General features: G+C 38.6%; 1 protein-coding gene across 2 annotated transcripts in view; it reads right to left on the reverse strand.

Annotated features, from left to right (window-relative positions):
* The window catches only part of VWF (von Willebrand factor), a 170,843-nt gene that overhangs the window by 38,977 nt on the left and 113,874 nt on the right, over positions 1 to 17,992 (reverse strand). For both annotated transcript variants that reach the window (XM_002752243.7, XM_009003456.5), the window contains exon 35: positions 1,257 to 1,477. In XM_002752243.7, the coding sequence (XP_002752289.4) occupies positions 1,257 to 1,477 (221 nt within the window). The remainder of the gene's footprint in view (positions 1 to 1,256; positions 1,478 to 17,992) is intronic.

Genomic DNA, 17,992 nt, shown 5'->3' on the forward strand with positions numbered 1-17,992 from the left:
AACCATGGTATCTGTCGGCAGCTCTTCTAAGATAAAGAAGAGCTTGACTAGAAAACAGAGCTTGACTTCACAGAGCTTGGCCAGAAAACAGACTGTTATAATACTGACCAGGTGGCCATGCACCACGAACCTGAAAGCCCAGAGATGAAAGGGAACCTTGAGTCTATCTGACTCAACAGGGAGGGGCCACGCCTTTAAGACAGACTGGGAAAGTCACCTTGGTGCCAACTCATCAGGGCAGAGTCTCCAGGAGCATCTAGCAGCTGTGTCCAATGCTTTGAATGCAAGGACATTTTTGCTTCTCTGTGGTGGTAAATATCACAAAAATTATGCACAGACTTTTTTTTTTAGCTCATCAGCTACTGTTAGTGTTAGTGCATTTTATGCGTGGCCCAAGACAATTCTTCTTCCAGTGTGGCCCAGGGAAACAGTGTTTCAGTGGGACCACTTTAAGTCATTTTTGTGTGTATGTGTGCCATTGGAAGCTCTTTTTGGGTGGCCCACCATCTATCATATCAAACACACTAAAATGTACTCATATTCCATGATGCATATAATTTTGCTGTAAAAATTTTGGAAGGATTTTTTATCATTTTGATTTTTTTAATTTTTGGCTATGAGTTACTCACTTGATATACAACTAACTATAATTTTTATGCAATTATTGTTCAAATTCAGGAATCTTTGCAAAGTGAGAAAATCTAGCCTACAAGTTGTTTTCACACAATAAAATATTATGATGTCTACATGAACAAGTAAAGAAGTTGGCATAATGTAACCTTTTGTAAAGCATTTAACCAATCATATATATATATATATATGTATATATCAGTTTTGCAGTTTTCTTTTTAAATTCTGGAGCCCGACATTTTATGTAGACCTTAAATATTTACGAAGAACCTAATTTAGGCCGTAAGTGTTTCCCTTTGGAAAGCTTGCAGGGCTTAGGCATTGGGCTCATAATACCTCCTGGGTAAACAATCCTGGTGCCAATCCCAATTCTCTACCAGTGCCAGAAACTGGCACTAAATTCACAATTTCATGCTACCTCAAAGTGATTCCATCTTGCAAATCTGAGCTCAGAACAACATGAAATCATGCCAAGACAAGGAGATGGCAATAAGCCCTTCTAAGAACACGCCACTCTTCTCCTCTACTTAAGCAGAAGGCTGAGTTCCTGACAAGAGCACCAGGTCCATGTGGTTTCCCTGACATTCTATTGCCTTGCCATGGGACCCACAGCAATCACTTCTCACCTCCATGTCACTGTGGAGCTCGACTGAGAGGGCGCTGTGCTTCACCTCGATGGATTTCATGCAGCCCTGCCTTGCTCCAGGGCTGCAGGCACCGTTATGGAGAATCACCTCCAGGTCCTGCTCCTTGTTTTGAAACAGGACATAAGAACAGCTGCCAGTCAGCTTGAAATTCTGCCCATCAAAGGTCACGATGTGCCGAGTGGAGCTGCCTGTGCACACACCTGGACAGGGAGGAGCAGAGGGTGGATGTAACATTATCAAAACCCCCATGGCTGCCACATGCAGACAGGCACGTGTGACCAAGATGCACACAGATAAATAGAGTGAAGACCCGAACAGGCCCTTTGAGGTCATACAGATCAATTTCCTCTGTTTTTACAGATTAGGAAACTGGGGTTCTGAGAGGTAGAGAGGTTTAGGTTAGTAACACTTGCCCATTAAATCTTTTCCTGGAGAATGTTTAAAATATTACATAAAATGTGGCAAATTATAGAACCACACTTCTAAAAAATGTAAATGTGCAGTGTGAATGATCTGCTCTACAGGGATGCCTTGGCCCAGAAAACAAAGTTAGGTTCCAGAGGTATTATGACTCGCTGAAATTAAGAAAGGCTAAGCAAGCTGTGAGCTCATGATCTCATTGTAAAGAAAATTCACCTAAAGACACATGTGTCCTTTCAGCTGCCAAGTGACTAAGGTAATGGTACAAGTGGCCATGTTGACTTAATCCCTTAAGAGATTGTGGGAGAAATATTTCCAGAGCCAAAAAAAAAAAAAAAAAAAAGTTGGTCTCAATGCTCCCTCATTTGACCCTGATTCATTCACGTAATTGGCAAATTCTCAAGGTTCTTATTAAAATGTTATTGATGGATACTAATCACTTTGCACCTACATAAGATGATTTGGTAAAAACCCTCACACTGAAGGCACCACTGCCATAAATGATTTGAAAGCTAACCTTGGACCTAAGTAAAGTTGGAGATGAGCTTTCCAGACAAACCATGACCACTTCTACAATGGCAGGTGAATACATGCCCAAGAACTGAGATGCAGATTCAGCGGAGCAATGAGGCGTCCCTAATGTCCCTCATTCATAGCCAAGCCTGGGCAACCTCTCCCTATGGGGGTGACTGTCAAGCAGCTCCTCCACTGACAAAGGATGGGTCTGGGTGCACCATCGGAGCTAAGCAACCTCCCCAGAAGTTCTACTCAAAATCCCCTGTCCTTGAGCAGTCAGTCATTTCCAAGTGACAGTACTGAATGCTACCTGGCTTACAACGTCCATGCCGCAAGTGATCCCCGAAACGCAGCTGTTGATATCGTCAAGCCAAGGAGTCAGCCCAACTGCCATAAGGATGAAATAAATCACAAGGCCAAGAAATGATTTTAACTCACACATGGCAAGTTAGTGAGAACGGCTCTGTCCACCCTGAGATGAACTGTGACTGTGGAATAGATATTTTACAGCCAGAGAAGCCAGAGGTTGGCTTCTGTTTCACTTCCTTGCGCCGTGACCCTGGATCAGTTACTTAACTTCAGTGATTCTCTCCTATCTCCTCTGCATAACAGGCCGATAATAGATACCTTTTAGTATTATTGTGAGAATTAGTTGCACTATAGATGAAATGCCTAATAGTGCATGACTCACATGTGCATGTCTAACAAACAGATCTCCAAATCTTTACAAATAAGTCATAAAAGAAATTCAATAGTTTGTAAACTGCTGTGTTATAGGTATATGAAAACTTGAGGCCCCTCCATCTCCAGAATACCAAATTACCTCCCAACAAACCATCACATTATACTCCAGTTTAGTGATTAGCTTTAATAAGCCACATATATTAACACATTCCAGTGTTCAGGACATAGAGAAAGTTAGGTTGAACCAATTAAAAATTAATACATTAGAGTTATGTAATAAAATGTTACTGCACAGTTATAAAATATTATCACAGGGTAAAGTATATCACTCATAAGTATCTCCTGGAATCATTTTATCTCATCTCTCTCCTTTTCTTCAGCATCTTCTTACTCGTTATCTTTCTAAGTGACAATACACATATTTGTGATTGAATATTATATTAAAACTTTTGACTGATTGTCACAATGTAACAATGTCAGATACTAAAGTGAATTGTTAGCAAAATGCAAATGTTCAAAAAGACATCCAGGTGGCCAAAGTGGGCCCCAGTACTCCAGTTGTTAATACTGTCAAATCAAGGAGCCAGCCCCAATGGCCATGAGAATAAAATAAACCATAAGGCAAAGAAATATGTAGAGAGATACATATCCTCCGAACACAATGCAAAACAATAAGAACAAATTAAACTGCTATGAAACAAAAGCATGCCTTCAGCATAACTAGAAAACAAGAAAATACCCAAACTTTAAAATAGCTGTAAATAAAGTAAAAGATAAAAAACACCAAATCCCACCCAGCAAAAATCTCTCACGCTCTAGCTGTTAGACTTTGTTATGAGCAAGGAAAATCCAAGGAAAACTATAAAGAAGAGAGAAGAAGGGAGTGGGCAGCAAGCCTAAAATTTCTCTGTAACCACCACCACCACCAGAAAGAAAAGCCCACCCTAAGTGCAAAAATATTTTAAAGTATCCCAGCAGGTGCTAAAAATACACGCAATATTCAGTGACAACCTGAAAAGCACAGTTTCAAGGGGGCTGGGAGAAAATAAAAGGAAAGGTGCTTGGAAAGTGACTGGAGACGTAAAAAGAAGCAAAAGAGGAAGTCAGACTCCAGAAAAACCTGAAAAATCAGAGGCCACACAACCTTTCAGTGTGCACACGTATGCACACACACACACACACATACACACCACTAAGGAAATGACTTTTCTATACTGATACAAGGGAGGGTTACTGAACTAGAAATCTTGTAAAACCCCAAATTCACAAAATGAACAGAAGATTAAGCAAGTCTATAAAACCTTCTTTAAAAATCAGAAAATGAGAATCGACACTCCTCATCTATTGAAAATTCCACAAAAAGGAAAAAACAAAAAAACAAAATGCTAAGACACAGAAGAAAACCATAAGACAACACTCAAACTAAATTAAATGTACTCGAACGTCTGCAAAAATGAAAACCACCTTGAATCAGAATTTCAAAAACCAAGAAGAGAAATGAATGAAGACAAGAATAAATAAAAATAGAATTTAGTGAACTTGGTGGGGGTGGGCAATAAAAGTACAAAGTCAACTCAGAAATGAAGACTAAATTATAAGGACCCAAGGGAGATGACATCAAAATAAAAATGTAATAAAGAGCATCAGAGAAAAGCAAGAAACCAATCAAGAGAACGAAAATGAGTTAATGAAGGAAGTATAAAGGTCAAAGAGAAAGTAATGAACATGTAAGACAGGAAGAAAAATGGAGTCTTAAAAGGGAAAACAAAACAATGGAACAGAACTAACACTTAAAGACTGTAACTCGTGAAAATATTCTGGAAATCAAAAAAGAGTCAAATCTATGTGTGGGAATCATGTGCCAGATGTCCAGAAATATTAACCCAGAACAGTCAACTCTGAGATCTATTACAGTACACTACTAGACTTCAAACATAAAGGAAAAATTTTCCAGGCCTTCGGGCAAAAAGATCAAAGAATTTACAAGGGCAAAAAAAAGTTATTGGTATCAGAATTTTCGAAAGCAATATACAAAGCAAGGCAACGATGGAGCAGCGTTTTTCAGAAATTCAGTGAAAGAAAGTGTGAATCAAGAATTTTATATTCAGCCAAGGTGTCCTTCTAGCATCAATATTACAGGAAAACAGTTTTAAATACATAGGAATTCATGTAATTCTGTCCCCATAAGCTCTTCTTGATTAGATTTAAAAATAAGAGGCTGAAGGCATTTTAGAAAGGTACAACTTCAAAGGTAATGACAGGAACAAAAGTATAAAGCTTCCTAGAAACCAAATACATGACATATCACCACATTTACAAATTAAAAAATATAACAAACGTAATTATAAAATATAATGGCAAAGGAAGATCAAAGACAAGATGGAAATAAATAAGAATGGGCTTAACTTGTCTATTAAAACAAAAAGGTTTTCAATTTGGCTCAAAAGCAAGACCCAACTATATGCTATATAACTAAAATTCATAAAGGCTAAAGTAAAGGAACAAAAAAAGAATATGAGACAATAAGAAAACAGGGATGGAGATTCTAGCCAAAACAAGTTTAAATGTGACTAATGAGAGCATTCTGAGCACTATAATTCATAATGAAGCCATAACAGTTGTGAATATCTATGCACCAGACAATACAGCTGCTGTCTTTATAAAGCCAAAATTACAGGAGAAGCAAAGGGATATTGGTAGACAAACTAAGAAGAGGATACTTCTATACATCCCTTCCAGTACCAGATAGATAAAATGAGCAAAAGGTAAGTAAAACTATAGAAGACATGAGCAATAAAATCAAAATAGGTAGTTCTCACGGAGGGGTGGCAGGAAGAGAGTGTGGGATCTCAAACTCTACACCCTGAGAGTAGAGAATACACCTTTATAAAAATTGATCATGTATTAAGTAATGAAGAAAATAACAGTAACTTCCATAAAATAGAGCTATTAAAAAGGTCTTGTCAGAGAATAATAAGATTAAAAACTTTTTAATTATTGTTTAAAAAGATCTTTATACTTGGAAATTTTTTAATGTATTATATAAATCCTGAGTGAAAGGGGCAATAAAAACCGATAGTACAGAATTTCTTTTAAAAATAAAATAATAGGAGAGAGGACTCAAGATGGCGCTGTGAGAACAACCCAGGATTGGAGTTCTCCTTGTGTCGGCGGAGAGGTGAGTCTGAGCTGCATTTCCAGACTGATCTTTGTTGCCCACGGAATGGGGAAATTCCCAAGTGAAGAGGAGACGCGGGACGCCAGGCAGATATTCCGCCTGGCGAAGCCGGCAGCCGGGGTGGCGGCGGCCGGCCCTACCCAGTGCTCCCCACAGGGCACACTTGTCCGGGTGCCCCGTTAAACCGGCAACTGGAGACGTGAGAGGGCTGGACTTGAGACTGAGCTAGACTTGGACAGTGGGCCAGCCCAGGGGATTGCAGGAACAGAGCGTTAGGATTGGCCCAGTGGGACGAACAAAACCGCGATTTCAAACAAGCCCCGTGCAGACGGCCCGAGACGCTCTGAGGGGGAGGGGCGGCCACCATTACCGAGGCAACCCGCCCCAACTGAGATACACGCCCATTGCTGACGCAGCCAGCCGTTGCCGAGGCAACCCGTCCCTACTGAGATACACGCCCACTGCTGACTCAGCCAGCCGTTGCCGAGGCAACCCGTCCCTACTGAGATACACGCCCACTGCTGACGCAGCCTGCCGTTGCCGAAGCAACCCGCTACAACAGAGAGACTCCACCGCAGGGCGTGGCGGAGAACAGCAGAACAGCTGAGCCAGGGTGAGCCTCACAACAGCAGGGCGGAGCCTCGGCAGGCAAACAGTGGCTAGTCTGCATCCTAGCTGGGCAGGACCTCAACGGACATCCAAAAATAAAGCCCAAACCCCTCAACACAGAGCATTTGAAAAAAAAAGGGTTTTTCTAATGAGCTCTGTTGCAGCAGAATCAAACATAGCAGCCTAACAGCCCTGAATGAACAACACAGCTCACAGCTCAGCAATTAAACCCCTATAAAGTACAAACTGTCTCCTCAAGCAGCTCCCTGACCCCTCTATATCCAAAAGACTGACATTAGGCAGGCACCATCCTGGGACAAAGATAGCAGAAAAAGAAACTGGTAGCATCCCTCGCTGTGCCACAGCTGCTAGAGGTGCACCCCAGACAAGCAGGGTCTGGAGCGGACCTCAGCAGTCGTACAGCGAAGGGGCTAGACCGGTAGAAGGAAAACCAAGCAACAGAAATACTTCATCATCAACATTCAGGGTGTCCACTCAGAGACCCAATCGAAAAGTCAGCAACTACGCAGACGACCAGCGGACAAATCCACAAAGATGGGAAGAAACCAGCGCAAAAATGAGGAAAACACCCGAAACCAGAACACCTCGCCTCCTAGAAAGGACCAAAACTCCTCACCAGCAAGGGAACAAAGCTGGACGGAGAATGACTGTGACGAAATGACGGAATTAGACTTCAGAAGATGGATAATGAGAAACTTTGGTGAGCTAAAAGATCATGTATTAAATCAATGCAAAGAAACTAAGAACCTTGAGAAAAGATTTGAAAAAAGATTTGAGGAAATGATAACAAGAATGGATAACTTAGAGAGGAATATGAATGAATTAAAGGAGCTGAGAAACACGAGAACTTCGCGAAGCATGCACAAGTTTCAATAGCCGAATTGACCAAGCAGAAGAAAGAATATCTGAAGTCGAAGACCAACTCAATGAAATAAAACGAAAAACCAAGACTAGAGAAAAAAACGCAAAAAGGAATGAACAAAGTCTCCAAGAAATGTGGGACTATGTGAAAAGACCTAACCTACGTTTGATAGGTGTACCAGAAGGGGACGAAGAGAATGAATCCAAGCTGGAAAATACCCTTCAGGACATCATCCAGGAAAATTTCCCCCACCTAGCAAGACAGGCCAACACTCAATTGCAGGAAATACAGAGAACACCACAAAGATATTCCACAAGAAGAGCAACCCCAAGGCACATAATCGTCAGATTCAACAGGGTTGAAATAAAGGAGAGAATACTAAGGGCAGCCAGAGAGAAAGGTCGGGTCACCCACAAAGGGAAGCCCATCAGACTCACAGCAGATCTCTCGGCAGAAACACTACAAGCCAGAAGAGAGTGGGGGCCAATATTCAACATTCTTAAAGAAAAGAACTTTCAACCCAGAATTTCATATCCAGCCAAACTGAGCTTCAGAAGTGAAGGAAAAATAAAATCCTTTGCGAACAAGCAAGTACTCAGAGATTTTGTCACCACCAGGCCTGCTTTACAAGAGCTCCTAAAAGAGGCACTACACATAGAAAGGATCAACCAGTACCAGCCATTCCAAAATCACACTGAATGCTAAAGAGCATCAACATAATGAAGAATCTACAACAACTAACAGGCAAAACAGCCACTTAGCATCAAAATGGCAGTATCAAATTCACACATAACAATATTAACCCTAAATGTAAATGGACTAAATGCACCAATCAAAAGACACAGACTGGCAAATTGGATAAAAATCCAAAACCCATCAGTGTGCTGTATCCAGGAAACCCATCTCACATGCAAGGATACACAAAAGTTCAAAATAAAGGGATGGAGGAAGATTTACCAAGCTAAGGGAAAGCAAAAAAAAGCAGGAGTTGCAATTCTCATCTCTGATAAAATAGACTTTAAAGCAACAAAGATCAAAAGAGACAAAGAAGGCCATTACATAATGGTAAAAGGATCGATACAACAAGAAGAGCTAACGATCCTAAACATATATGGACCCAATGCAGGAGCACCCAGATACATAAGGCAAGTTCTTAAGGACTTACAAAAGGACTTAGACTCCCACACAATAATAGTGGGAGACTTTAACACTCCACTGTCAATACTAGACAGATCTACCAGACAAAAAATCAACAAGGATATCCAGGGCTTGAACTCAGACCTGGAGCAAGCAAACCTGATAGACATTTACAGAACTCTCCACCCCAAATCCACAGAATAAATATTCTTCTCAGCACCACATCACACCTACTCTAAAATTGACCACATAATTGGAAGTAAAGCACTGCTCAACAAATGCAAAACAACTGAAATCATAATAAACAGCCTCTCAGACCATAGTGCAATCAAGTTAGAACTCAGAATTCAGAAACAGACCCAGAACCGCACAGCTTCATGGAAACTGAACAACTGGCTCTTGAATGTTGACTGGGTAAACAATGAAATGAAGGCAGAAATAAAGAAGTTCTTCGAAACCAATGAGAACGAAGACACAACGTGCCAGAACCTCTGGGACACATTTAAAGCAGTCTCTAGAGGAAAGTATATAGCAATAAGTGCCCATATGAGGAGAATGGAGAGATCCAAAATTGACACCCTATCATCAAAATTGAAAGAGCTAGAGGAGCAAGAGCAAAAAAACTCAAAACCCAGCAGAAGACAAGAAATAACTAAGATCAGAGCTGAGCTGAAGGAGATTGAGACACGAAAAACCCTTCAAAAAATCAATAAATCCAAGAGCTGGTTTTTTGAAAAGATCAACAAAATAGACAGACCACTAGCCAGATTGATTAAAAATAAAAGAGAGAACAACCAAACAGATGCAATAAAAAATGATAAAGGGGAAATCACCACAGATTCCACAGAAATTCAAACCATCATCAGAGAATATTACAAACAACTCTATGCGCATAAACTAGTAAACCTGGAAGAAATGGACAAATTCCTGGATTCCTGTGTCCTCCCAAGCCTAAACCAGGAGGAAGCTGAAACTATGAATAGACCAATAACAAGGTCTGAAGTTGAGGCAGCAATTAAGAGCCTACCACACAAAAAAAGCCCAGGTCCAGACGGGTTCACAGCCGAATTCTACCAGACACACAAGGAAGAGCTGGCACCATTTCTTCTAAAACTATTTCAAACAATCCAAAAAGAGGGAATCCTTCCCAAATCATTTTATGAGACCAACATCATCCTGATACCAAAACCCGGCAGAGACCCAACGAGAAAAGAAAACTTCAGGCCAATATCCATGATGAACATAGATGCAAAAATCTTCAATAAAATATTGGCAAGCCGATTGCAACAGCAAATCAAAAAACTTATTCATCATGATCAAGTAGGATTCATCCCGGGGATGCAAGGCTGGTTCAACATACGCAAGTCTATCAATGTAATTCACCACATAAACAGAACCAAAAACAAAAACCACATGATTATCTCAATTGATGCAGAGAAGGCATTTGACAAAATTCAACAGCCCTTTATGCTAAAAACCCTCAATAAACTCGGTATCGATGGAACGTATCTCAAAGTAATAAAAGCTATTTATGACAAACCAACAGCCAATATCATACTGAATGGGCAAAAACTGGAAGCATTCCCTTTGAAATCTGGCACTAGACAAGGATGCCCTCTTTCACCACTCCTATTCAATATAGTACTGGAAGTTCTAGCCAGAGCAATCAGGCAAGAAAAAGAAATAAAGGGTATTCAAATAGGAAAGGTGGAAGCCAAATTGTCTCTATTTGCAGACGACATGATAGTATACCTAGAAGACCCCATTGCCTCAGCCAAAAAACTCCTGAAACTGATAAGCAACTTCAGCAAAGTCTCAGGATATAAAATCAATGTGCAAAAATCACAAGCATTCGTCTACACCAATAACAGACTTAAAGAAAGCCAAATCAAGAGCAAACTGCCATTCGCAATTGCTACAAAAAGAATAAAATACCTTGGAATACAACTCACAAGGAACGTAAGAGACCTCTTCAAGGAGAACTACAAACCACTGCTCAACGAAATCAGAGAGGACACAAACAGATGGAGAAACATTCCATGTTCATGGTTAGGAAGAATTAATATCGTGAAAATGGCTATACTGCCCAAAGTAATTTACAGAATCAACGCTATCCCCATCAAGCTACCATCGACTTTCTTCACAGAACTGGAAAAAACCACCATGAACTTCATATGGAACCAAAAGAGAGCCCGCATAGCCAAGTCAATTCTAAGCAAGAAGAACACAGCGGGGGGCATCACACTACCGGATTTCAAACTATACTACAAGGCTACAGTAATCAAAACAGCATGGTACTGGTACCAAAACAGAGATATAGACCAATGGAACAAAACAGAGGCACCGGAGGCAACACAACATACATACAACTATACAATCTTTGATAAACCTGACAAAAACAAGCAATGGGGAAAGGATTCCATGTTTAACAAATGGTGTTGGGAAAACTGGCTAGCCATGTGCAGAAAGCAGAAACTGGACCCCTTCCTGACACCTTACACTAAAATTAACTCCAGATGGATTAAAGACTTAAACATAAGACCTGGCACCATAAAAACCCTAGAAGAAAATCTAGGCAAAACTATCCAGGACATAGGAGTAGGCAAGGACTTCATGAACAAAACACCAAAAGCATTGGCAACAAAAGCCAAAATAGACAAATGGGACCTAATGAAACTCCACAGTTTCTGCACGGCAAAAGAAACAGTCACTAGAGTGGATCGGCAACCAACAGAATGGGAAAAAATTTTTGCAGTTTACCCATCTGACAAAGGGCTGATATCCAGAATTTACAAAGAACTCAAACAGATTTACAGGAAAAAAACAAACAAGCCCATTCAAAAGTGGGCAAAGGATATGAACAGATACTTTACGAAAGAAGACATATATGAGGCCAACAATCATATGAAAAAATGCTCATCGTCACTGATCATCAGAGAGATGCAAATCAAAACCACATTGAGATACCATCTCACGCCAGTTAGAATGGCGATCATTAAAAAATCTGGAGACAACAGATGCTGGAGAGGATGTGGAGAAAAAGGAACACTTTTACACTGTTGGTGGGAGTGTAAATTAGTTCAACCATTGTGGAAGACGGTGTGGCGATTCCTCAAGGCCTTAGAAATAGAAATTCCATTTGACCCAGCAATCCCATTACTGGGTATATATCCAAAAGACTATAAATCGTTCTACTATAAGGACACATGTACACGAATGTTCATTGCAGCACTGTTTACAATAGCAAAGACCTGGAATCAACCCAAATGCCCATTGATAATAGACTGGATTGGAAAAATGTGGCACATATACACCATGGAATATTATGCAGCAATCAGAAATGATGAGTTTGTGTCGTTTGTAGGGACATGGATGAATCTGGAGAACGTCATCCTCAGCAAACTGACACAAGAACAGAAAATGAAACACCGCATATTCTCACTCATAGGTGGGTGATGAAAAATGAGAACACATGGACACAGAAAGGGGAGTACTAAACACTGGGGTCTATTGGGGGGAAAAGGGGAGGGCCAGTGGGAGGGGGAGGTGGGGAGGGATAGCCTGGGGAGAAATGCCAAATGTGGGTGAAGGGGAGAAGAAAAGAAAGCACACTGCCATGTGTGTACCTACGCAACTGTCTTGCATGCTCTGCTCATGTACCCCAAAACCTATAATCCAATAAAAAATTAAAAAAAAAAAAAAAAAAAAAAAAATTTTAAAAAATAAATAAATAAATAAATAAAAATAAAAATAAAATAATAAATAAATAATAAAAATACTACATATCGGAATCACTGGGATACATGTAAAGTGATCCGAGGAAAATTCATAAAAGTAAACACGTCTATCAATAAAAATAAAGCAATGGAAATGAATGAAATTCCCAATTCCAATGAAATAGAAAAGCACAAAATGTAAACTAAAAGAAAATTCAAGGAAATAAATCATAAAATAGCAAGGATAAAAGCAGAAATCAATAAAGTAGAGAACAGTAAACATAATAAATTGAAATCCTGATTTTTAAAAAAATCCAGAAAGACAAATCATGAGTTAATTTGATCAAGAAAAAAAGATAATAGACATGTATATAAATTAAGAAATGACAAAGGAAATCACTGTTTAAAAAGAATTTGTAATACTACAAAAGATTACTGTGAAAATTTTACTTGTGCCCTAGAATATATACAAACAAAAAAATAAATAAAATTTCAATTTTAAAAAAAGGACTACTTCGAAGACCTCTATACAACAAATTTGAAAATCTAGATGAAATGGATAATTTCTAGGAAAATGAAGATTACCAAAATTAACTCCTGTAGATAGAAGACAAATCTTAAGCATACCAATTTACAGGGAAGAATTAGAATAAGTTAGTAAGAATTAAAGAAAGTTACTCCACCAAAAAAAAATACAAAAACAAAAAGCAAAATATAACCCAAATGATTTCACGAGGAAATTTTCCTAAACTTCCAAAGACCCGATAGTCCCGATGCTCCGTAAATTGTTCCGGAGTGCTGATAATGAGAGAAAACTTCTTAGAGCGTTAATGAAACACGTTTTAACACTGACATCTAAACTAGATTAAGAGAGTATTCCGGCCCCCAACAACAACAACAAAAAAGACCTACAGGGTGGGAGACAGAGGGAAGATGGTGGAGCAAGAAGCACCAAAACTCTGTCTCCCCCCGACCCAGACAACAATAGCACTGGCAGAATCTGTCTTGTGTGGTAAATCAGCAGAAACTATCCCTGAGAAGGACCAGATGGGAGACTTACTAAAGAAAGATTTTAAAACAACTGTCTTAAAAATTATCAAAGAGCTAAAAGAAGATGTAGACAAAATCAAGAAAATGATGTACGAACAGAATGGAAACTTCAATAAAGAAATTGAAACCGTAAAAAGGAACCCAAAAAATTCTGGATATTACTGTAATCTTAGTTTATAACTTTACCTTTTATTTTCTACATGATTTAAGAGACTAATGCATCAAGTATATATATTCATCTATGTTTTTGAACAAAAAATATATAAATATGTGACTTTATGACATCAATAACTGAAATGCTGTGTGGACAGAGCTGTATAAGAGCTGCGTTTTGTATGTTGTGTAAACTCAAAGTACAGCGCTGTAACTTTAGGATGTCAAATATAATCCCCACGGCAACCATAAAGAAAATAGCTATAGAACATACACAAAAGAAAGGAAAAGGGAGTTAAAATGTTTCACCACAAAAAAAAAAATCAACTAAACACAAAGGACAACAACATGGATGAACCTTGAAGAATGATGCTAAGTGGAATACGGCCAGTCCTAGTAGGAAAAACGCTGTATGATGCCACTCGAAGGAGGTGTTTAGAGTAGTCTCCTTCACAGAGACAGAAATCAAAACGTGGCTGCCAAGGGCTGGAGGCCTAATGAATAAAGCATTTCAGTTTTACAAGATGAAAAAAGTTCTGAGAATGGATGGTGGTCATGGTTGCACCACAACGTGGATGTACTTAATGTTACTTCAAAGTGGCGGGGCGCGGTGGCTCACGCCTGTAATCCCAGCACTTTGGAAGGCCAAGGTGGGTGAATCACAAGGTCAAGAGATTGAGACCATCCTGGCCAACATGGCAAAACCCCGTCTCTACAAAAATACAAAAATTAGCCGGTCTTGGTGGCACGCGCCTGTGGTGCCAGCTACTTGGGAGCCTGAGGCGGAAGAATCGCTTAAACCAGGGAGGCAGAAGTTGCAGTGAGCCGAGATTGTGCCACTGCACTGCAGCCTGGCGACAGAACAAGACTCCATCTCAAAAAAAAAATAGTTAAAAAGTCAAAAGGGTAGATTTTATGTTATATGTATATATTACTGAAAATCTAAAGAAATAATTTTAAAATTACAGACCAGAAATACGAATATCAAAACCAATATACTGAATAAAATATTACCAAACAGAATCCAACATCACATTATGAAAATAACAAACCAAAACCAAGTGGGATCAACATTAGGAAATTCCTTCAAATGACATACCATATTAATATACTTAAAGAAGAAAATCAAGTGATTCTCTCCACGGATGCTGAGAAAGCCTTCACCAACACCAAAATTCCACAATTAATTAATCAATTTCTTGACAAAAAAGAAAACATGCAAAAATGAGAACTGAAGGATACTTACTTAATATAATACAATATGTGTGTGTGTGTGTGTGTGTGTGTGTGTGTGTACACAGCCCTGGAGCCAGAGTCTTAATGACAAAATATTAGAGGTATTTCCACTAAAATCAGGAATAAGATACTCCACTACTCTTCAACATTGTACTAAAAAGTTTATTAATGCAATTATGCAAGAGAAATTAATTGGAGGCACAAAAGTGGACAAAGAAGAAGAAAAACAATTCTACTTTCAAATGATACACCATCATACCCAGAAATCCCTAGAGAATCCATGATTAAACTAACTCAGTAATAAAGGAATTCAGTAAAGCTATAGGATATGGAATTAACATACATATATCAATGCCCCTTATATACACAAACAATAAGTAAAGAACATAATGGAGAAGAAAAAAATCTCATTTACAGTAGCAACAAAGAAGATTCCATACTTGGAATGAACTTAGCAAGAAATGTGCAAAACCCAAGTGAATAACCCTAAAACACTTGTAGAAGACAAGAAGTCAGCTTGAATAAGTGGACATAGTTGTTCTTGGATAGGATGATTTAACATCATAAAAATGCCAGTTCTCCCAAAGTTAAATTTGATGTATCAAGTTAAATTAATGTATAAAGTTAATGTATAAATTTAATGCAATTCCAATAAAAAAAATCAACAAACTTTTTATGGAGGTAAACAAGTTGACACTAAAGTTTATATGGGAAAAACAAACATAAAAGAATAGCCAGGAAAACACTTTAGAATAAAACTATATGGAGGTACTAGTCCTACCAGACATTAAAACATACTATAAAGCCTTTAATGACAAAGTATTAGAGGTACTTCCTCTAATTAAGACAGTGTGGTAATTAAGACAGTGGAGCTCTGGTATATGGATAGCTTTCAATAAGTGGAATCAGAAAAAAAGTTCAGAAATAAGCCCATGCACATATGGAAATTTAATATATGATTAAAGTGTTATCTCACATCACTAGGGGCAAATATTGACATGTCAATAAATAGTACTGCAACCTATATCACAGATGATGGACTAATAGTTCCAATATTTAAAATAAAGGATAAGATTAAAAACCAATGTAAGGTAGAAATAATGAACAAATTTAGGGAAGAAAATAGATATCCAGCATCAAGCAGTCCAAAAGACTCCAACTAGAATGAATTTAAAGAAGTCTGATACAAGACATATTATAATCAATTTGTCAAAAGTCAAAGATAAAATGAGAATTTTGAAAGCAGCAAGAGAAAAACAACTTTTCACATAAAAGGGGGCCATTGTGAGACTATTAACAAATTTATCAGCAGTAATCTTGCAAGCCAGAAGGGAGTTGGATGATATATTCAAAAGAAACCAATGGCCAGCCAAGAGTACTCTCTAGAAAAACTGTCTTTCAAAAATGGAAGAAAGGCCAGGCGTGGTGGCTCATGCCTGTCATTCCAGCACTTTCGGAGGCCAAGACAGGTGGATCACTTGAGGTCAGGAGTTTGAGACCAGCCTGGCCAACATGGCGAAACCCTGTCTCTACTAAAAATACAAAAACTAGCCAGGTGTGATGGTGGGCACCTGTAATCCCAGCTACTCAGGAGGCTGAGGCAGAGAATTGCTTGAACCCCAGAGCTGGAGGTTGCAGTGAACCAAGATTGCACCACTGCACTCCAGCCTCGGTGATAGAGACTCAGTCTCAAAAAAATTAATAAATAAAATAAAATTAAAATAGAGGGGAAATAAAGACTTTCCCATGTGAACAAAAGCTGAGAGTTCATTACCACTATATCTGCCTTATAAGAAATGCTAAAGGGAGTCCATCATGTTGAAATAAAAGAATGCTAGGCAGCAACATGAAAACATATGAAAGTATAAAGTTCTTGGTGAAGGTAAATATATAAACAAATATAGAATATTTTCATACTGTAATGACAGTGTGTAAATCTTCTAATTCTGGAATCGAAGTTAAAAGAGAGTTACAAAAATAGCTATCACTATAAAAATCAGTTAATGAATATAGAATATTAAAAAATGTAATTTGTGACATAAATAACATACAGTAAGGGAGAGGCAGAAAAAGAGTAGAGTTTTTGTGTGCAATTGAGATTAAGTTGTTATAAGCTTAGAATAGACTGTTATAAGAATACTTTGTTTTATGTAAGCTTCATGGTAACCACACACACAAAAAAAAACCTATAGAAGACGCACGAAAGGAAATGAGAAAGGAATCAAATCTCATCATTACTCCCCCCCAAAAAATCCATGAAACACAAAGGGTGGCAAGAAAAAAAAAGAGGGATTAAAAAGCTACAAGACAGACCAAAAATAGTTACCAAAATGGCAACAGTAAGTCCTTCCCTATCAGTAGTTACTTTAAGTATAAATGGAATAAACTCTTCAATCAAGAGCTACGAAGTGGCTGAAATGAATTTTAAAAAATAAAAGGGCCAGACAAGGTGGCTCACGCTTGTAATCCCAGCATTTTGGAAGGCCAAGGTGGACAGATCACAAGGTCAGGAGACCGAGACCATCCTGGCTAACAGTGAAACTCCATTCTACTAAAAATACAAGAAATTAGCCAGGCATGGTGGCATGCACCTGTAGTCCCAGCTACTTGGAAAGCTGAGGCAGGAGAATCACTTGAACCCAGGAGGTGGAAGTTGCAGTGAACCAAGATTAAGCCACTACATTCCAGCCTGGACGAGAGTGAGACTCCATCTAAATACATCATACATACATACATAAATACATAAACAAACAAGATCCAACCATATGCTGTATACAAGAGACTCACTTTAGATTTAAGGGTTGAAAGTGAGAAGATGGAAAAAGATATTTCATGCCAATGTGAGCTAAAAGAGAGCTCAGGTAGCCATACTTAGACAGAATGGACTTTAAGCCAAAGACGGTCACAGGAGACAAAAAGCAGACATTATATAGTGATCAATGCATCAATTCACAAGGAAGATATAATAATTATAAACATATATGTACCCAGCATTAAAGCACACAATGTGAAGCAAATACTAACAGAACTGATGATAACAATATAACAACATTATAGTGACAGATTTTAATATCTACTGACAGATTTTAGTATCTATTGACAGAAGATCAATAAGGAAACAGAGAACTAAAAT

The sequence above is a fragment of the Callithrix jacchus genome, chromosome 9, assembly GCF_049354715.1.
Source record: "Callithrix jacchus isolate 240 chromosome 9, calJac240_pri, whole genome shotgun sequence".
In the NCBI taxonomy this organism is placed as follows: domain Eukaryota; kingdom Metazoa; phylum Chordata; class Mammalia; order Primates; family Cebidae; genus Callithrix; species Callithrix jacchus.